Source organism: Cricetulus griseus, chromosome 4 (assembly GCF_003668045.3).
Source record: "Cricetulus griseus strain 17A/GY chromosome 4, alternate assembly CriGri-PICRH-1.0, whole genome shotgun sequence".
NCBI lineage: Eukaryota > Metazoa > Chordata > Mammalia > Rodentia > Cricetidae > Cricetulus > Cricetulus griseus.
Window position 1 is genome coordinate 110419329 of NC_048597.1, and position 23381 is coordinate 110442709.

Here is a 23381-nt window from a genome sequence, read left to right on the forward strand (position 1 = left end):
GTCAAAAACCTGTTGGTCAGTCATGGAAATCAGAGAACAACACCTGTTACTCATGGGAGATGGTGACCAATATGTTCTTATTGAAAGCATGTACTAATGAAAGACAAGGACTGAAGAAGTGGTTCGGTGGTTGAGCGTAATTGCTCCTCTTCCAGAGGACCCAAGTTCATCTCCCAAGCACCCAGTCCTGGCAGTTCACATCACCTGTAACTTCAGCTCCAGATGATCTGACACCCTCTATGGCTTCCTTGGACACATGAGTACATGTGGCATAAACAAACACAGATAAATTGACATAGTTAAAAATGAAATTACTTTAGCAGTAACCAACAGCTCTGTAACTGGATTCAAGACTCCTTCAACACAAGGGAAACCTGGCCAACTATGCAGGGCTAGTAAAGTCATAGTTCTTGGGGGAGAACCTACAACCACTTTACTAAACCATCATAATTCTTTAACTACATTCTAAATATTTTCCTTATACACACAGATGAGTATAGTCCTCATTCCTCATCAAAACCAAACAAACAAATAAAAACCAAACCTCTTTGCAACAGACAGAGATCATCACAGAAGACCACAACCAATCTAATTGCAGAGTTGTAGAGCCCAGTCCCAATGGATATATCTACAAAATAGCTTCTCCACCCAAGGTTCAGGGAACATTGTAGAAGAGGGTGTAGAAAGATTGCAAGAGCCAGAAGAATGAGGCTGTAAAACATTGACTCCTAGTGATGTTAGAGGCTACACCGATAAAGTCTCGCCAACATGACAGCTAAATTGAGCTGAACAAGGACAGAACAATAGACATGCTGATATGGACAGAAGAAAGACCACAAGACCACAACCCTACACAAAGATCTACAGGCCACTAAGGAATACTGAGTGTGGGAGAAGCAGTCTTCCCCAGATAAGAGCATTCCAGTTGGATATTGATACCAAATGGTTAGCCATGCAAACATATACAAGTAACATTATACAGACTGAGCAAGCAGTATTTATGTATTTATGAATACATGTGTACATATATATTAATTAATGAAACAAGAGGCCATGAATGTGAAAGAGCAAGGTAGAGTATGTGGGAGAGTTTTAGAGGAAGAAAAGGGAAGGGGAAAATTATACTCTAAAAATTAAAAAATAATTTAAAAATGAATCATATTAATAAATGGTATATTCAGGTTTATAAATATGATGGCAGTTTCCCAAAGTATCTAAATTTTCTAGTTATTCAGTAGTGATTTTCTTGTACACATGCTGAATAACCTTATTCCCAAATCAGAACTAGGGTGCTCAACCAGTAACACCCCTACAAAGATTCCAAAATTCGTAAGACTCCTAAATCTGAAGCCTATGCTGATAAAACATGGCCTGGTGCCAGTAGAGCACAGGAACCCCAGTCCTTCAAGACCCTTGTTGAACAGAGACTTTTGGGCTGCACTGTGTACAGACTGACTTAAAATTTCATACGTATTTTTCAAGGGTATCTAAAGTCCTGTGCACATTAAGTTTGAATCATTGATTGTGTTGCTTACTGTCTTAGTCAGGGTTCTATTGCTATGAAGAGGTAATATGGACATGGCAAAGCTTATAAAGGAAAACATTTATTTAGGAGTTGCTAACAGCTTCAGAGGTTTAGTTCATTATCAGCATGGTAAGAAGGAAGCATGGCAGTAAGAAGCCAAGACGTGGGGGGGGGGCACAAAAATAAAAAACAACCAATAGAAAGTCCAGTTCAGATGTGACAACATGTGGGAAAAAATCAAGTTACCTGGTATATCAATTATCTTCAGTAATGATGGCTTGTGAGTGAGTGAACATGATCACAGGCATTGCATTGAGAGAAGACAAGATGACAGAAAACACAGCCCCTGGACAATCAGTAGGGACGGGGAAAAAAAAAATAAAAGGAACCCGAGTAATTCTAAATAGCCAGACAGACCCAAAGTCAGGTGTCAGGACTCCCCTTCCTCCACAAATACACAAAAACACACACTAAAGAAACCACACCAGGGGCTGTGGTCAACAAGGTTATCTTTGAATCATATAAGTGATTCAAATCTACAAAAGCCATAGTAGGGGACTAGTGAGACAGCTCAGCTGGTAAAGGCACTTGGCACCAAGACTGATGACCCAAGTTCAATCCCCAGATGTTCTGTGTGTGGAGTGGAGCTGCATATGTCATGAATCAGCCAGGGCTGATTTTAAGCTTCTACAGAGTTAATGGTGTAAATAAGACTGTGCAACTAAAAAAGACTCACATGTGCTCCTGAAACACTTGAGAGGTACAGACAGCCCTGTGCAAATCTTAACTGTCACTCGACACAACCTAGATCACCTTGGAAGAGAGTTTTAATGAGGAATTATCTAAATCAGGTTGGCATGTCTGTGGGGGGATTGTACAAATTATTAATTGAGATAGGAAGATAAGCCCCTTTTAGGTGGCATCATCCCCTAGGTAAGAGGTCCTGATGTACCGTAAGAGAGGAGACAGCCATCTGAGGTGAAGCAGCAAGGATGTGTATGTTCGTTCTTTCCCCAATTTTGACAAGATGAAGGTAACCTTAACTTAGATCCCCCACAATAACTGTAATTGGAGCTGAAGTAAACTGTTTCTTCTGTAGTTAGGGGATTTTGTCACAACAGGAGAAACGAAGCTAGGACAAGCTATTTTGTTTAACCAGGGGTCAACTATACAGAAAAAGCACTACCCCTAGAAACATATCACATTATGTTATCATCACAACATCTACCGCTATAGAAATCCCCAAGGCACAATGACTTTAATTCATCCACTTGACACAATTTTGAATTTATTTATTCAGCTCAATTACTTACATTCTTGGTAATGAGATGGCACTAGGAACAGTACAGGTTCAGTCACGTCGTCTTCTTTTGCTTTCATCTGATTCGCTGCATAAGACTATTTTATGCAGATGAGGTTAGGATGACATTAAACATTTTCTCCTGATTTTCCAAGAACAAATATATTCTCTCCATATGCCCTGATCTTTTATTCCCTCCCTGTGTTCATCTTCAAAGCCCTGTTGGCTGATCAGATTCTTTTTTCTAAGTTAACTAAAAGAACATGCCATCTGTGTGAAATACACACATCGTGCTCCCATGAACACATGAGTTTAGTCCATCTCTCCTGTTCTTCCAGAAGCCCAGGTCACTGTCTAGTCTGACACTGATGCAGATCTCATCTTTTCATAACTCTCCATGGCTTTCTCTCACTGTCACAATGAAGAAGCGTCACTGTATTTGCAAATCACAAATAATGAAGGTCTCTATACATAAAACATCTGCCATGCTTACAGACACTGGGATCTATTGATTATTCTCTGGGTAGAGGAAGGTATTGACCCAGTTAGCTTTACTTGTCCTCTTGGCACATCTTACAGTCATCTGAAAGGAATGCTAGATTGAGGAATTGCCTAATTGGATTTGCCTGTGGCGGTGTCTGTGGGACTTGTCTTGATTACTGACTAATATAGGAGGACTCAACCCACTGTGGGCAGCATCATTCCCTGGGCAGGTAGTTCTGGGTTGCATTAAAAAAAATGCTAGCTAAGCCTGAACCTATCAGAGAGCCATATTTTTCCATGGTTTCTGACTTTCAAGTCCTGTCAGGACTTCCTTCCATGATGGCCTATGACCTAAAAGTGTAAGGCAAGTAAATTCCTTCTTTTGATCATAGCAACAGAAAGGAAACTAGGACATAAATGTTTATGGGAGAGTATTTCTTTTGGGTAAGTGCAGGGAGGTAAACACAAGAGCATTAGTTTAGGATAAAGATCCCCCCCCACACAGAGCATAATACTGCAATGAGAAGTGATACACTAAGAACCCCCCCCCACACACACACACCAACTCACCAGTTGTGGGTTCCATTGCTGGAATCCCCATGAACAGAAAACATTAGGATTACTGAGTATGTAATGAGCTGAGTGGATGCCCCCTCACAGAGACAAATCTGTCTTTTGGGTGACTTTTCCTGAGCAGACCTGAACAAACATCTATTGGTACTAGACAGAGAGGGCACCAATGACAGACCAAATCAACAATTCTACCAAAGTCCAACAATGAGTGTATTAGACTTATTTATGGGAACACAAATGAGGAGTTATTTACAAAAGCACAAACAATTCACAATTCAAAGGCATGTTTGTCTGCACTGTAAATCCCCCTCCAGCATGGGTAATGACTCACAAAAGCTGTATCCCTGAAGCTCCCTGCAAGCAGATTGGATGGGAGATTCTCCTCACCCCAGCCATCTTCAATGGATACAAAGTTGTGAGTTTCAGAAACTTCCTGAGACTAGTAAATTGTTGACTCCCTGAGTCTTAATGAGTCTCCCTCCAGGACATAATGTAAACATTGCTACACAACAGCCTGCAATGTTACCATCAAGTACTGAAGTTCTTCGATTCCAGCATCAGTTTGAGGTCATATGATAAATGAATTGCAAATCCTACTTCCTGCAGTAATGGCTACATGTTAGGTACATGAGATTGGCACTCAGTGTCCCCAGAGGAGAGAGAGAGAGAGGAGAGAGAGAGAGAGAGGAGAGAGAGAGAGAGAGAGAGAGAGAGAGAGAGAGAGAGAGAGAGAGAGAGAGAGAGAGAGAGGGAGAGAGAGGAGAGAGAGAGGGAGGAGAGAGGAAAGGAGAGAGAGAGAGAGAGAGAGAGAGAGAGAGAGAGAGAGAGAGAGAGAGAGCTAACACTCAGATCACTTTTCATTTTATATTCATTCAGGATCCTAGCTGATAGAGTGGTGCCACTCATTTTAGGGTGGAATGTAAATGTTTGGGTGGATCAGATGGAACAGGTATTCTGGCACTCAGGAGTCACAAAATACTGAGTGTTACACAGCTCAGGATGGAAGGGTATCCTGGAGCTCGGGAGCCAAGGAATACCACAGGTCACAGTAAGCACAGCAGCTCACAGCCCTAATTTAGGGAAAGGATTCCCCAGTTTATCAGCTCTGCTCCAGCATCACAGGGTTTCCCCAGCTGGGAAGGTTTTTCCAGCATATCAGCTCTGTTCCTGCAGGAGAGGGTTTCCCCAGCAAAGCTGTTACAGTTCAGCTCTGCTCCCCTTGAGAGTAGAGATCTGAGTATAACAACTCCACTCTGCCAGGAGAAGGTCCCCTACCCCCGCCACCCTCTCCTCCCCAAAAGTGATACTGCCTGGCTTCACTCTGCTCTGCCTGGACCCAAAAGAAGGTCTTCACCTTCAAGAGATTTATTGGGAAGAAGAATCCAGGAGAATGGCTGCCTCTGCCAGTGTGGAAGGAGCTAAAAGCTGCAAGCTGAACAGACACAGGGTTTATATAGGGATTCTTAGGGGGCGGAGTTTTTCCCGGATGGGCATTGGTCAGATTTCAATTCCTGAGTTTAGGATGGCTCAGAGATTGGTTAGTTTTCTGCACAGGCTTAGGGTCAGATTTGGCTCTGGTTTCAGGGCCAATGTGTTTTCTTTCACTGGTTCTTTTTAGCCTTTTGGCTCTAGTTTTAGGGCCAGGGTGTATTTCTTTCACTGGTTCTGATTCCAGGGACAAAGTATGTTTCTTTGGCACTGGTTTCAGAGTCAGGGTGCATTTCTTTGGTTCTGGTTTCAGGACCAAAGTGTGTTTCTTTGGATCTACTCAGGGTGTGTTTCTTTGGCTGGCCCTTTTTCCCTACAGGGATCTTTCCTCCTCAGTTAAACCTTTTAGAACCAGACACTCCCAAAGATGTGTTTCCTTGGCTATTCTAAATTTGGTTGACAATAAAGATTAACCATCCCAGAACTCTTGGTTAAATGAATTCCACTGTGAAACATTTCCTAAACCTAGTATCATTGCTATTGTTTTTCCTGAGCTGAATAAAAAGTATCATGTCCTGTAAATAGTTCGAACTCTATCATACTACATATAACTCATATAACTACATATAACTCATCAGATTTCACATGCAGCCCCTTTGTTATTAGGATGCTGACTCAGATGACTTAAAAGGGATCAACAGAAGAAAATTAAAGCAGTGGAACACACACACACACACACACACACACACACAGAGGGAGGGATGGAGGGGGACAGAGAGACGGCCAGACAGAAACAGACACACAAAGACAGACAGACAGAAACAGAGGAACAGCCAAACAGACTGAAACAGAGAGAAAAAGAGAGAGGGTAGATTCTGCAAAGAAATTCTTGTCTCTTCTAGGGTTCGGAATTTCTTTCCTGTCTGGCAATAGCAGTGTGGGTAGAAGATTCCATTTTGCAGGCATGGAAGGTCCTCAATACCAGAATGGTTAGAAGGTTCCATTCCTCAGATGTGGGAGGTGAGGTTAGGCATTGCTGGTTTTGGAGAGGCTATGTGATGGGGGAAGGCATCGCTCACAAGCCTTCAACACAGCCTCACACAACACCCAGGTGGGTATGGGTCAGAGAGCTCTACAGTACCTGTGTGACCTAAGTCAGGCTTCTGAACCTTTCCAGGCTCCCTCCCCTTGCCTCATTTATAAACAGAGATGGTAACAGCTACTTCAGAGAGTGGTTAAATTAAAATGAGATCAATAAAACATGCAGCACAGTGACAAAAACATAAAAGGCAGTCAATAAAAGGGAATAATTATCGTGCTCAGTGAATCAGACAGGCTCCTGAGCCTGGACCTATTTATTATTTCAACCAGTGAGTATTTATTGGACAGCTTCCCTCTGGGTGAGTGTCTGTGAAAGAGAAAGTAGTACCTACGATGCTTCACCTTCTGTAAGTCACTTTGAAGCCATGTGAAAACCAGGGGCCAGGGGCATGGATCAGTGGCAGAGTGCTTTCGTAGAATTTCCTAGAGCAGGACAGGGAATGTAGTTCAGTGGAAGATCACCTGCCCAGAATCCCCCATTGAGGGTGAGACCTGCCAAGAATCCCCCTAGTACTTGGGAAAAAATGCAGCAAAGGAAAACTAACCAAGGTACACCAATTACCAGAGATATGATTGAGACAGAAAGGGCTTGGTCACAAGTTTCATAATCATGCATGCCATTTATGGGAGAAAAAAATCTGGAAAGTCTTATCCCATTGAAACATAGCATTGCAATCCACATGGGCCCAGCAACACCACTGAAAATACCTGGTCAATAGAGGTTGTCAGCTTGACAAACTCTAGAATCACCATAGAAACAAGCCTTTGGACATGTCTATGAGCCAGTGTCTAGACTGGGCTAGGTGAAGTGGGAATACCCACTCTTAATGTATGGGGCACCATTCCATGAGTTGGGGTACCAGGATGAATAAAAAGGAGACAGTGAGCTGAGCACCAGCATCCATCTGTTTCTGCTTCCTGACTGTGCATGCAACAGCTGCCTCACATTTCTGTGGCTGTCTTCCCTGCCTCTCCAACTATGAGCCAGAAAAAACCTTTCTCCTTGAATTGCATTTGTCAGGTGTTTGTCACAGTAAGGAGACAAGTAACCAATCCACACTGCCTGTGCTTGTGTGACTCCATCCTCCGTGCTCGGCCTAGACCCTGACCTGCATGCACTCATGCACTCATGCACCCATGCACACCCATGCACCCATGCACACCCATGCACCGATGCTCAGCACAGTGACATTGCACAGATGCCTCACACACTCATGAACAAAATGAACATAGCTGGGACATGATTGGCTGGAATCTGCAACAGGGGAGGGAATAAAAGGAATGAAGACCCTTTCTTGGTGAAGTAAAATGAATTCCAAAGAACCCTGACCTGTGGATTTATTAAACAGGAGGCCAAAGGAGAAACTAGAGATAACAGCAGCAAGAACTGCTCATCAATAACACACACACACACACACACACACACACACACACACACACACACACACACACAGAGCAGGGAGACATGGTATGAAAATCTGCACAGAAGTCTCAGCAACAGCCTTAATAAGCAGACAAATTTCCCTGTACCAAGCTGGTCCCTCCCCCAAATTATGGATAACTGAACACCCAGATAATAAATACAGCACTACCTGAATGGTATATCCGGACAAGGGATAAAACTTAAGAGTTATAACACTATGGCTGGATGCTGGAGTCACCAACCTTACTCAGACATATTGGCAAATAGTGAACGAAGCTGGACAGATGCACCCCATGCGGTCATCTCAAGGAAATTGTAACCATGAGAAACCGTGGACAAGCAGAGGCACTATCTTCTCCATAAAATCTGAACCCTGGGAGGATCCTTACTCCCAATAAGGAAAAAAACACTTCCATTGTACATTCCTGAGCTTGAGCCATCACACTGGGGGATGATGGCTCAGGGTTCCTGTGCTTTCATTTTTACATGGGAAAACCGAAACTCAGTCCCCAGTACCACAAATGCAAATTCAACTTTCAAGCTAGAAGCTTCTGTGTGGACCTCTTCATCCATATGCAGTTGGCTGTCATATTTTGTTGATTCTGGGGAAGTCCCTCTTCCTCTTCCTCTTCCTCCCCATCCCTCTTTTTCAGTTATGGAGATGGAATCCAGAGCTATGGCACATGTTATACTAATCTAAGATTAACCAACACCCCTTGCCCCTCACTGGGGGATTCTAGGCAGGTAGGTGCCCTATTGCTGGGGTACACCCCTAGCCCCTCACTAGTGGATTCTAAGCAGGTGCTGAGCCACACTCCCAACTCTGTTTCCTTTTTATTTTAAGACGATGTTTTACTATTTTTCCCTGTATGGTCTTGGACTCACTTTGTAACCCTGGCTGGCTTTGACCTTTCTATTTATCTGTTTCAGCCCCTGAGTGGCTGGGATGCACAGGCCTGTAGCACCAGGCCCACCTGACTACCCACCAAAGTGTCAAAAATACACATTGGAGAAAAAATGACCACTTCAATGGGCATCACTGTGTACATGCAGAAGAATGAAGCTAGAGTCTCCTCTCCTATCACATACAAAATTGAAAATTGCTCAAAGGCCTCAATGTAAAACATACATATACTAAAAGAAAATGTAGGAGAGGGCTAGAAAGATGGCTCAGTAGTCAAGAGCACTTACTGCTCTTGCAGAGGACCAAGACATGGAATCAAATGAGTTGTACATTGCCACGAGTAGACAATGTGGTATATCTACATGGTATACGCATCCAGAGAAAAATCAAATTCTATTAATGGTTGCAAGGAAGTGGAAAACACATGTCAAGAGAAATAAGCCAGATTCCGCCAGGCCAATAGTGCATGTTCTCAATTACACATGGACATGGTCTCATCAAATAGGGAATAAAAAAGTGGTTACCAAAGAGGCTGGGGAAAGACACTAAGGCTTGTGACCTGAGTTCAGTCTCCAGGACCTGCATGGAGATTGTAGAGAGAACCAACACCTACAAACTGTCCTCTGACCTGCACACATGTACCAAGATGCAAATGTGTGCATGTGTACACAAGCATACTCGGTAAATTAATGAATGAAATAACCAAAGGAAAACTTCAGTCAAGTGGGTTAAAGAGATGGTTTTGCAGGCTGCTGCATATGTCTGAAGATCTGAGTTCAAATCCCCGGATATCACGCAAAGCTGAGTTTAAGAGTGTGGTTCAGTGATGGAGCACCCACCTAGAATCCCCCAGTGTGGGGCTAGGAGTGTGATTCAGTATTAGATTATAGCACCTGCCAGTAGTCCCAGTGTGCCCACGGCAAGATAGGAGCTAGAGATGGGAATTCCCAGAAGCTCCAAGGCCAGCAAATGAGGTGAAGAGTGGGAGACTGTACCTCAGATAAGGTGAAGATTGAGGATCAAGACTTGAGGGTGTCCTCTGACCACACACACACACACACACACACACACACACACACACACACACACACACACACACACACGCACACGCACACCAGAAGTGCTAGGGATGCAGCTCCCTGGCAGAGCACTTGCCTGCTTGTGTGAGGCTCTGGGTTCCAGTCCCACCTCCACACAATACAGACTGGCTGGTACACTGCAGCAGTGTCCACAAACAGTTGATTCATTACACTTCTCACAAAGAGCCAGCAAAGAGGAGTCTGGGGGTCCCCTGGAGACACAAGTAATGTTTAGCAAGTCTGAACTACCCTGATTTGATCATCACATATACATCCAAACAACTGTCACCCCACACTCCATAAACACACAACGACTGTTGTGTTGAATACAGAATTAAACAAATAAGACACACCAGTAAAAATAAGGTCATTTCTACAGGGCTCTTCTGCTCCTAGGACCCCTCCATCTCTTATCTTTCTCTTTCTGGACCTGGCCCAAAGCACTTTAAACAGCCCACGTGCCCTCCCACCCTCGTTGATGTCCTACAAACCTAGCTATGGCTTGCTCCTTTCTGACAACCAGGGGATGTCAGTCATGTAACCATTTTTAATAATTTATTTTAAAACAAAAATGGAAAAGGAAAAATAAGAGATATGGACCAAAAGAATATATGGACAACCTGGAAAATAAACCACTTGTGTGGAAAAAAATCAAAAGCAATGCATTCCCTTCCTCCCAAGGAGAGAAATGGGATGGCTTACAAAATTACTCTGAAAAGGCCATTTTGTAAAAATAAATAAATATGTACAGATATTTGGAACAAAAGCTCACAAACCTGTGTCATACTCTGCAGTAAATTCTCTATGGATGGAGGGTGAAATGTAAGACAATCAGAGAAGACAAAACCAGCATGGAATATTTATAAGCATTGGGAGGTTTGCTATCTTCCTCAGCTTTAAAGCACTCAGGAAATGAAAAAAAAAAAAAAAAAGGGAGAGAGTGACAGTTCCAGATTCAGATGAATTTAAAGTACCTGTCCAAGCCGTAGAAAAGGATCTACAGAATTCACATAAAGAGGGAAAAAATAGTTCTGGAATGAGATTTGACAAGCAAGGGGTTAATTTTGCAACTACCTAGGAAATCATTCATATTTATTAGGAAAACAATTTTCTCAAGTGAAGTTAGAATTAAAACAACTGGAGTTCTGCTTAAAACTGTAATGAAATCCATCGACTTTAATTTACTCCCAAAAACACAACCCTTGTGAGAACTTTTGGGGGGACTTAACACGGGATGCCACCCAATGGGAGACCACTTCCTTAGAAAAGAGAAGAAATTCTAACCCCAGGCAACTCTCTCTCCCCTGGACCCAGGGGCTCATTTTCACAGCAGCATAAGCCAGGGGTAAGCCCCTTGCCACTCTTTGACAGGGGGGACTAATTTGCAGACAACACAGGTTAATTTGGTCACTTTTTGTGTGGTGCTCAGAACTTGCAAAGGGTGACTTTGTTTATCTTGTATAGCTGTGGGCAATTCTTCAAGTCACCCCAAATTCCACTTTGAGATTTATCCCACAAAGAGCTTCCAAAAATAAACAAGAGAATATGTTCTAGCATTGTTCAGTAAAGTTTTTAATCTCCCTCACTGTATCTAATTTTCTTGTATATAATATTAATCTTTATTTTTATTACAGTTATTTGTGTGTGTGTGTGTGTGTGTGTGTGTGTGTGTGTGTGTGTGTGTGTGAAGTCAGGGGACAGCTTGCAGGAGCTGGTTCTCCCCTTCTACTATGTGGGCTGCAGGAATAAAACTCAGGTCACCGGGTTTGGCAGCAAGTGACTGTACTCCACGAGCCGTTTTGCCAGCCAACATTATATATATATGTGTGTGTGTGTGTGTGTGTGTGTGTGTGTGTGTGTGTGTACATAAGTACATGATTGCATTTCTATTACAGTTTCACTGAAATTCTACAGACTTATATTTTGTCTTAATTGAACTTTTATTTTTATTAAAATAGAGTATAAACTATATAAAATATTTCGTATCACTTCTGTATTCCCTATTTTTGTGAACAACAATGACTAAGGTGCCAGGTCTTGTTTTTGTTTGATATTATTTAAGAAAAAAAACCCTGTGTGTGCACGTACGTGTGTGTGTGTGTGTGTGTGTGTGTGTGTGTGTGTGTGTGTGTGTAAGTAAAAGTGTGCATGTACAGATGGTAGCCAGAGATCCATGCTGAATGTCTTTTTCTAGATTCTCCACCTTACTTTTTAATACAGGGTCTCTCACTGGATCTAGAATTCAGCAAATGTCTCAAGTGGTTGGTGAGGAAAATCCAGAGGGCTTCTGTCCCCACTCCCTCTACACAGATATGCACTACCATTTCCAGCTCTGGGTATATGTTGAAGATTTGAACTCAGGTCTTCATGCTTACAAACTGAGGCATCTCCTCAGCCATGGCTTTACTGTTTATTTGGTGAGCTCGCTAGTCTTATATCAATGTGCCACAAGCAAGAGCTATTTGGAAAGAGGGAACCTTAACTGAGAAAATGCCCCCACCAGATTGACCAGCAGCTAAGTCTGTGGTGCAAATTCTTGATTGATGATTGGTATGGGAGGGCTCAGCTCACTGTGGGTCTGGCCCTGGTACTATAAGAAAATAGGCAGAGCAAGCCATGTGAGCAAGTCAATAAGCAGCATCCCTCCATGGTTTCTTCTTCAATTCTTGGCTGTGATATAAGTATCTTGGTAAGAGGTAATGCCATGTAGAATAATAAAATTCCCACCTTGGCTTCCCTCAGTGATGGAGGGTTTGTAAGTCAAGTAAACATGCCTCACCCAAGTTGCTCTTGGTCAGAGTGTCTTTTGACAGCATCAAACACAAAATGAAGACACTTGGCAACATGTATGTTCTCCCTATACACACAGGACCTCACTACCTTTTTTTCTATTTCTAACCCAAAGAGTTTACTTACTGCTGCCTAGTTGAATTTGACTTCTTGTTGACTCCATAGTCTGCAGGCAACCACAGCTACAGTGAACTCATGTGGGCAACAGCCAACTCCTGTCCATGTGACAGTACATTACAACACTTCTCCCCATCCTCCCGCTCTGACATTCCTCACACTCCCCCATCCATGTATGAGGGGTGATACAGGTGCACAGAGCTGCATTTTTTCCTCTCTCCAATTTTCCCAACTCCTTTCATCACTACTTACCCAAATGATTTCCTCAATGCTATTTTCCAATCCTTCACAGACTTGCCTATTTTTGCTCAATTTTAAACTTATGGGATTTATTTGATTATGGTTATTTCTGTAACAAAAATGTTCTCATTTTGTAAACAAAGCATCCTATGATCCCTGGAAGTCAATTGTAGTTTTAAAGCCTAAAGTCTCTGCTTCCTCTATTATTGTTAAGGTTTGGGTTTTGTTTGTTGTTGTCATTGTTGTTTATGTTCATTTGTTGATAACAGACTCTTTGATGGGATGTCTGGGGCTTCTATCTCTTGTATCTCAGAGTAAGTCTGGCAGGCTTGTGGAGATGATTTAGTCAATGAAGTGCTTTTCTCGCAGCCTTAAGGACCTAAGTCTGATCATGAAAACCCACACAGAAATCCAGGAGTGGTGGTCATGCCTGTAATCCTACACTGAGGAAGTGGGGACAGGAGGACTCCTAGGGCTTGTCAGACTAATTAATATAGGTGAGCCAAGGTCCCAGTAACAGACCCCACCTCAAATAAACAAGTGGAAAACTCCTGAGGAACGAGACTGGAGATTTACCTGCATCCCCCTCACACACATGCACTCACTCACACACTTGAACACATACCACACACACACACAAGGTGAGAGTGGGGGTAACTCAGCACAGCTATTCGTATAGAATGGCTGTAGTTAAACTCCATCTGAATCATCCCCCACTGTCATCTATTGGCCTTTTCCTTAAGCTGGGTTGGTTTCTGCCAAGTAGATTCTGTAAACTTTTACACACAGCTGTGTGCGAGCCTTGAGAAGTCACAAGGCTGGAAAGTCTTTCCACTGAGTATATCCTGACATAGGCTACCTCAATAAACTAGAGTTCAGAGAGTAAAGGACAGGGACAGGCTCTGGCTAGCCAGATGTGTTCTGGATAGCTTTAATTTGTCACCTTGACAGGTCCTAGAGTAAAGGGAGAGGAAAGCCTCAATTGAGACATCAGCCAGATCAGAGTGGCCTGTGGGGCATTTCTGTGGGGAGGACTGTCTTAATTATTCATTGACATAGGTAGGAGAGCACCGCCCACTATGGGCAGCACCTTTCCTACATAGGTGGTCCTGGGTTGTACCTAAGTATGAACATGCCAACAAACAAGCACATGATGCTCCTCGTGGTTTCTCTTTCTAGCATTTCTGTTTTGAGCTCTTCCCTTGGATTCCTGCCCTGGTTTCCCTGGATGATGAACTGTGACTTGGAAGTGTAAGATGAAATAAACCTTTCCCTCCCCAGTTGATTTTTGTCAGAATGATTCCTCACAGCAACAGAAAAGAAACTAGAACAACAGAGAATAGGGATATGACTACAGTTCTCTCATTCATACCCACATTCAGCCATAAGAAAAAACTGTCTAGTCCTGGGTGGGAGGTTGTATATGACTTTTCTTCCAGAAATGATAGGACCATCCTGTCTTCATTTGGAAGTAGAGATAATACATGCCCTGGTAACTATGACAACGGCTTGGGCAAAAACACAGTGATAGATGATAGATAGCTAGGTCTGTGGTAATAGTAATGGTGTTAGCACTTCCTAACAGAAGGATGGAGTGGAGGCTCTTAGGATCATCATCAGGGATGCTAGCCATTACTCTTTCTGCCTCACCACCAGCTGCAAGAGATCTTGAGAGATGCTAGACTATCTAGGAAGTGGAAGATGAAGGCAGGTCTTCATGATGCAGTGTCCATGAGGTTGCCAGCCATTATGGAAGGGGTGGATTTTTGGTGGGACAGCTGCTCTTGGGTCATTCATGCCCCTGTAAGTAGCCTGTCATCTGGGCTCTGAATGTAAGCTCAATAAACTCATCAGTTGACCATGTTGGCCTTCAGTGGAATCATTACATTAGTCTGGTGTCATAGCCCTACCTTGGATGAGGAGACATTGGTCATGTCATGTCTCCCCTGGAAAGCTAGTACAACAGTTAGTCTCTGTGGCTCTGAACAGGTTGCATTCTTCTGCTCTAACATTCTGGTGAGGGTTAGTTTTAACTATCAAATATGACAATGTAGAATCACCTTAAAAGAAAATCTCAATTGAGGTACTACTTACATCAGGTTGTCCTTTGGGCATGTCTGTGTGTGTCTTGATTGTTCATTAAGGTGGGAGGGCCCACCTTGAATGTGAGTGGCAGTATTTTATGGCTGGGTGTATAAAAGGAACAGAGAACCACCAGCAAGCAAATAAGCTAGATATATTTTTCCTTTGTTCTTGACTATGGATGTGACATAACTAGTTGCTTGAGTCCTTGCCTTAAACTCCCTGAAATGATGCACTGTGCCTTGAAATTATAAGCCAAGGAAACCCTTCTTTCTTCCTTAAATTGCTTTTTATAAGGGTATTTATCACAGCCATAGAAACAAAACTAAAATGAACCTCCACCCCATCTCATGTGGGAGGTTAGGTCTCAGTTTCTCTAACTGGCTGCCAACTATCATTTATCCTTTCTCTTTCCATCTCATGAATAAAAAAGAGAAAGTGAGGTCAGCATCAATATCATCTCTCCCTGTGCTTCCTGACTGCAGATGTCATGTGACCAGCTGTCTCACACTCCTGATGCCATGCTTTCCCTATCACGATGGACTGCATCTTCAAACTGTGAGCCAAAATGAATTCTTTCTTCTTTAAGTTTCTCCTTATTAGACATTTTGTCACAGCAACAAGAAAAGTCTCCCTAACTTGAGAGAACAGACATTTGTTAATCTTACCAGGAAAAGTTGCATAACAGGGGCTCACACCACACAGATCACCTTGCACTGGGAGGACAGGTCTCACTCACACCACATAGATCACCTTGCACTAGAAGGACATCCTAGCCTGCCTGCTGCCCTCCCCAGACAAGAAGTGAGTAGACAAAGACTGTCCCTTGCAAGATTTCATCTCCATGGTGCAGCCAATCACTTGGTGCATAGTAGATGCTCACTGACATCTGTTCAATTGAGCCGTTTCTAATACACCGCATGTGGGAGGCCTTTCCAGTCTCATCAGAGAGTGAAAAACAGGCCATGTTTATTTGCCAACATGGAAATAAGAAAGGCTAATCAGAAAGCACCAGGAAGTGAAAACCGCCAGATGTTTTCTGAGAACACAAGTCCAGGAAGACAAAATAGCATGCAACGGGGGTGATGTATATTTTTCCCAGTGATTCGAAATGAATGTGCGCTTATTAGGCGGAGAGAGGGAGATTTAACGGGCTTCTCGGCTAATGCTGTAATTTTAAATCCATTTAAGATAATTTTCTTTATCTTGAATTTATTTTTCTCAGTAACCAGGATACTTAACTGATTTGCACAAAACCCATTTGATAAAAAAGAAAGAAAGAAAGAATCTACTGCAAGCAAGGGCACATTCTAAAAGGGAATAAGAAGGAGACACTGAAAATCTAAAGAAAATGGAGATTTTAGAAAGCAGAGTGAGCTCTTAGGTAGTAAACAGAGACTTTCAAAGCTCCAGTTTGGATGGGGGAGGGGTGCCAAGCCCCACCCTTGGTGGAGGAGCTGGTGGCATTTGGTGGCTGCTAAGTGTGAGCGAGTCACAGGTGATGACTGTGATAGGTTACCTGTGCTCCAGTGGGTGCTCCCACACCCACATTGCTTATGAGAGGAAGATATGATGTTGGAGACATGATGAGGGAGAATATCTGGAGAGTTTGAGCCTGTAAATGGGGGTAGATATGACCATATTCCATTGTATACATATATGAAACTATCAAGAATAATAATAATAAAAGACCCAATAGCAACAAAAAAGGAATTGCTAAAATTCTTTGAAAGATAATGCTACAATATAGATGTAGAAAAGTGGTTCTCAATCTGTGGGTCATGACCCCTTTGGAAGTGGAATGACCCTGTTACAGGGGTCACCTAAGACCATCCGAAAACACAGATATTTACATTATGATTCACAGCAATAGAAAAATTACAGTTATGAGGTAGCAACAAAATTTTTTTTTTGGTTGGGGTAGGCGTGGGGTCACCACAACATGAGGAACTGTATTGAAGGACCACAGCATTAGGAATGTTGAGAACCACTCACTAATCTAGAGCCTCCAATATATTTCCTTGGATTCAAAGCTTGGAAGCAAACTCCAGATCAATACATAAACACAAATGAGAAAAGGATTACACGTAACAATCAAACATCGAAAACAGCTAAAATTTCTAATTATGAACAAAATGATCACATTGAGTTATATCAAAAGCTTGTGGGGCTGGAGAGATGGCTCAGAGGGTTAAACAGCTGCTGTGAAAGCATGAAGACCTGAGTTTGATCCCCAGCACCCATGAAAGTGCCAAGCCTGGCATCATGTAGGGGGATCCCTAGGACTCACTGGCCAGTCAGCTAGGCCAGCTAAGTCGGGGATCTTCACATTCACTAAAGGACTCTGACTCAAAATCTAAGGTAGAAAGAGATAAAATAAGATTAAAATAAGATAAGATAGCAGACATTTACCTCTGTACCTCTGTCCTTCACATCTACATGTACACACTTGCCTGTATACCCCCTACACACAAATGTGCACACACAGGAACATAGACATTTATTTATACATGTGCTTGTGTTATGATGTCAAATAAAAAAAGACAAAACTGATACATCAATTACTCATAATCTATAGAAAACAGACCCAATGATAATATTTTAATGTTGTCATATACTGGTACATGATAATATATAATATTACCAATATGCTAGGCATACTGGCTCAGGTCTGTAACCCAATAAGGGGTGGGGGCAGCTGAGGCAGGATGATTGATCATGAGTTTGAGGCCAACTTGAGCTACCTAGTAAGTCTGAACTAGCCTGAGCTACATGCAGTAAGACATTGTCTCCAAAACCAACAAATACATAAAATAAAGTTCAACAGATAGAGGATAGACAGGTGGATGACAGATATAGGTAGGAAGGAAGATATATATATATATATATATATATATATATAATATATATCGATGAATGATGATGAGATAAAAGATGATAGATATTAAAACTTCAACAATTATCATGTTTAGGTAAGGATACTATAATGATATTTTCAATTTAAAACCTTTTGTATTGAGAATCTTTCTATACTTTTTAAAAAATTAGTTTTATAACACTTGTACTTTTTTATTTTCTGAGATGGTCTCAAACTAACTGCTTGGCTCAGGCTGGCCTCCTACCTCAGTCCTGAGTTCCTGATACTCCTGGCCCCAACTCTCCAGTGCTGGAATTAGGTGGTGAGTGTCACCACACCTATGGTGTTGGGGATGGAGCCCAGGACTTCATTCCAGAACCCATACTAGACAAGCACGATATCATTTGAGCCACATCATCAGCCCTTAACTTTTTATTTAGCTAATGTTTCCTAAGCAACAAAAGTCCTTGACTGACTGATTATAGAAGAGACAGAACTAAATAGAGGACCCCTCTGTGCTTAGAAATAGATGAGAAAATATTATAGATTGAGTCAAAGCTAGCCAGCTCAGCTGTAACTTACTTAGTGGGACGATAATCTGGAATAGATCGATCCAAGGAGATCTTTTCGCTGAGGTAGGAATTGTAGCCATACTTCTCATGAGGTCCTTTGGCTTTTTCTTCTTCAGAGGGGGAAAGGGTGGCAGGAAGGCCTCCTTTGCCTCGCCCACCATACCCTTCGATGAGCCCGAGTGATTTGGATAACCCTAAAAAGGAGGAGGAGGAGAAAGTTATTCTAAAACACCTTTCCTACATATATCATGCAACCCCAAAGGAACTTCAATTAAGATTTTTTTAACACATCTTAACACAGAAAATTATGACCTCAGTTTACATATCCTGTTATATGCTTGGAGAATATCTGACCTCCGTTTACATATCCTGTATATATGTTTGGAGAATATGCATCCAGAGGCAGGGTCTGATGTAGCAGGCTGGCTTTGAACTCACTGTGTAGCTGAGGATGACTTTGAACTCCTTATCTTCCTGCATGCTGGCATTTCAGGGATGTACCTCAAGTATCCAGTTCATGTGATACTGAAGATATTTCTATGAGAGAAAGGTTTATGCTATGCTGAGCTCTGGGGTTCACATATGAATAGCTACTGGAAACACATGGAATCAGAGACCACCAAGACTTGGAGAAACGAAAACCACAAAGAACTCAAAAACTGGGATGAATGCAGGGCATTATCTGTGCCCATCTCCCTTTTCTCTTTGGGACAATCACAGCCAGATTAGGTCTGCAGAAGGGGAAGGTTCCAGGGATCTCACACACTTAATAAACATCAGGGAGCTACCAGGCTGCAGGTGTGTGAGTGGGGAGTATTGCTGCAGCTGAACTAGGAAAGAACAGATTAATTTCCCCATGAGCTAAAAGCACAAGCCAGGAGTTGATGTGACTCTTCGCCTAATGGTTTTATTTAAATTCCATCTCAGTGGCAAAGAGAAACACCAAGTATTTGAGGATAAATCAGAGAAGAGAAAAAAAAGCCCATAATATGATAACTACAATACACAAAGAAGGAGCCCTCCATGGCAACCCTCTATGAGCAGCTGTAGCCCCCTGGATGTTGGTAGGTCCCTATCCATTGTCACAGTATCCCATAAAGATCTCAAGGAGTAAGTATAGACTACAGAGCTGTGAGAGGTTGAATAACTTAGCTAGGAAAAGTTGTGCTTATGGCTCTCACTGATTGCAAATGTACAAGCCACTTAGTACACACACACACATCATACACACACACACACACACACACACACACACACACACACACACACACACACGTGCTCACAAGTATGTACATACATGTATGCATACACTCTGGAGTCCTGAAAATTGAATCAGGACATGCACATACTCTGGAATCCTAAAAATTGAATCAGTGCCTCTGACATACTGCATGATTTTTTATCACTGAATCACATACTCAGTTTCTTTCTGGAGTATTCTGGGCAGGTACTCTACTGCTGGTCTAGGTCCCTAGACTTTCACCAGGTGATTCTACCCAAGTGCTCTCTCACTGAGCCACATCCCCAGCCCTTCATTTCCACTATGGATAGCAAGAATATAGATCACTTTGGCTTTAAGGGTAGGCAGTTATTGATCCCAAGTGAACCCAAACTTCATAGGAAGATGTCCCTGGGCAAGTCAAAGCCAACAACTCTTCTTGTGTCTTGTGAGGTTCAGCATCACAAAACACCAAGGTGCACCATCTATTTCAGGCATTGCTAAAAATGGGAATGCATTCATGTAACATCAAAATCAAAAGCAGCTTGGTCCAGTCTAGAGCAGCATTGTTTAGCCTGTGAATGGTTCCTGTGGTTTAGTGTGTTTTTCTCATACTCGGACTCTCAGCTCTTAGCATCCCCATCAGAGAAGAAACCCCACCAACTGAGATGTTCTCTTCTTGCCTAAATGTTTGTCTTCAGTTGCACAGTCTAATTTGATGTGGAAAAAAAGACTTAGCATCATCTTTGCCTTACTCAAACAGCTTCCTTATTCAAACACAAGTACTTAGCTTTGATTTTAAGATCATCTGGTACCAAGGCAAGGCAGTGAGCAAATGTAATCCCATCACTCAGGAAGCAGAGACAGCAGGAGTGTGAGTTCAAAGCCAGCCTGGACTACACAGCTCAGAAAACATAAATAAGTAAAATAAAATCACTGGTGATAGAGCATTTCTAGAGGAATGGAAAATGAAAAAGAATTTAGCAATTCTTCAACATGACAAGCACAGTGACCATAAGGTCAATGGACTCAACTCCTGGGTGTACATCAAAGAAAAATAAATGTGTATATTCACACAAAACTCAAATGAATGGCTCTTTATGCATGTTACCCAAATGTAAGCAAAATGTAATGTTGACATACAGTGGGGTACTTGGCAATAAGAAGAATAAAGTGACCATGCATGATGGCCATACCACATAGAGTAGATAGACAGATAGATGATAACTGTCTAGATGATGGAACATAGATTTATGATTAATAGATAGTTGATAGATATGAAAGATGATAAATAGGTAGATAGATGATAGATAGGTGATAGATGAAATATGATAGATAATAGGTAGGTGATAGATTATAGCTATCTAGATAATGGACATATAGATACATAATGGATAGACAGATGACAGATAATAGATATGACATATACTTGATAAATATTAATAGATGGCAGATAGTATATACATAGATGATTGACAGGCAACAGATAAATAGATGACAGATAACAGGTAGATAGATATGTGATTGATAGGTACATAGGAAAATAATATAGATATATAAATACAGATGCATGATCAACAGGAGATTAGGTAGCTATATAGAGATATAGACTGATGACAAGTGATAGAGCTGATATGCTCTCTCTCTCTCTCTCTCTCTCTCTCTCTCTCTCTCTCTCTCTCTCTCTCACACACACACACACACACACACAGAGGTCTCCTGAAAGCTGGGATCACAGGATGCTGTCAATAGCTGAATACTACGAGATCTATAAAACACCCTTACAAAGCCACAAATACATGGCCTTCTTGTGATGAGCCATTGTGTTTCTAACAAAACAAAACATAAGGGTACACATAAAAACTTTCCAGTGAAAGACTCAATAAAGTTATTTTAAATTGCATAAAATGACAAACCTATAAGAAAGGGAAACTCCCAAGATGTGTTAAAGGGGGAATGGAAACAGTCGGCTGAGAAAGGAGAGATAGGTTGATCATTAACTAAAGGTTGATGTATGGCACAGGGGAATCCAAGTTCCCCAGGAAAACAAAATTGAAACAGATATTCATAAAAATCAGCATTCCCTTAGCGAGTATACTTAGAAAGGAAGCATGGATTATTATTATTGTTGTTGTTGATGTAAAAGAACTGGGCTGGTATCTGGCTCAATTGTAGCATACTTGCCTATCATCTGTCAGGGAGGGGCTGATGACATATCTCAGTGGTAGAGCACCTGCCTAGAATTCCCCAGTGAGGGGCTGGGGGCATGTCTCAGTGATAGAGCACTTGCCTAGAATCCCCTAGTGAGGAGCTGCAGGCATGGCTCACTGACCACACAACCTAGCCATTTCAGGACACTCCAGGCCCCAGTAAGAGATCCCGTCTCAAAAATCAAGGTAAATAGCACCTCAGGAATGATGACCAAGGCTGACCTTTACATGCCACCACATGTACATGAACACACACACACACAAACATGCAAAAATAACATAGAAATAAAGATTAAGAATGCATGCCCATTTGACCAAGGACATGCAGGGAATTTGGTCCTTAATGCAATGTTTTTTTTTCTTCCCCTGTGGCATGATTTCTTCCCAGGATGAAAGACTCCACTTAGCAACTCTACAAACACACACAAAAGAAAACCCACCATGCCTCCCAGCACAATGTGACAACTATGAATTACATATTTTGTGGTCCATGTGCTTTTTCCCCAATTTCTTCTGTCAGAGAGATGCAACAAGGCAGCTCAAATTTCCTCAGGATTTTAATGTGTTCACTTAGCAAACTCTCAGAAACCACCGACAAAGACGAATAAGAGCTCAAGTCCACAGATGAAGGACACGTTAGTCTTGTGCCAGAATGTTGCCACTAAAATCCATTGAGATGACACTGCTGTATCAGTCACCTCTTCCCAGCTGTGACAAAATACATAACTAATACAACTCAAGGAAGAAAGGGTTTATTCTGACTTACAGGCTGAGTCCACCAAGAGGTGCAGGCATGGAGGCCAGAGTGTGAGGCAGCTGGTCACGTGGCATCCCAGGGGAAACAGAGGGAGGTGAGTGCTGTGCTCAACTTACTTTCTCCATTCTCTTCTGTCTGGGATTTCATCAGTGGGATGGTACTTACACATTTAAGCTGGGTCTTCCTTCCTCAGCTAATCTAGTCTAGAAACCTCATCACGGTCATGCCCAGAGGTGTGTCTCCTAGGTGATTCCAGATCTTGTCAACTTGACCCACAATATCAACCAACACACACATGCACCTGGAAATGCTTCTATTCCAAAAGGGCCCCTTGCTCTTTGCTGTAGAGCATTTACAGCACAAGGACCCGTGTTTTCTTCCTAGGACTATCATTTTTAAGGCCAGGCACAGTGGAACGAAGCTATAACCCCAGCATTGAGGAGGCAGATCGCTGGGGCTTACTGGCAAGTCAGCCTGGACTTTTTGACCAATTCCAACCTGAGACCTTGTCTCTATAAAAACATCTGATTTTGACCTCTGTTTTCCACACACATTTGCACACATGTACACACAGTAAAATGCACACGCAGGCACGCACGCACACACACACACACACACACACACACACACACACACACACACACGCCCTGAGAAGTCATCAAAAGGAAGAGTGAATATAATAATGAATTTATAATCATAAAGAGTAAGATGGATGCTAATG

At 42.2% G+C, this 23381-nt stretch overlaps 1 protein-coding gene across 1 annotated transcript in view; it reads right to left on the reverse strand.

Moving 5' to 3' along the window:
• Positions 1-23381, reverse strand: part of Galnt17 (polypeptide N-acetylgalactosaminyltransferase 17) — a 390566-nt gene that overhangs the window by 220507 nt on the left and 146678 nt on the right. Inside the window, exon 2 of the mRNA XM_027416099.2 lies at positions 18485-18668. Coding sequence (XP_027271900.1) covers positions 18485-18668 — 184 coding nt within the window. The remainder of the gene's footprint in view (positions 1-18484; positions 18669-23381) is intronic.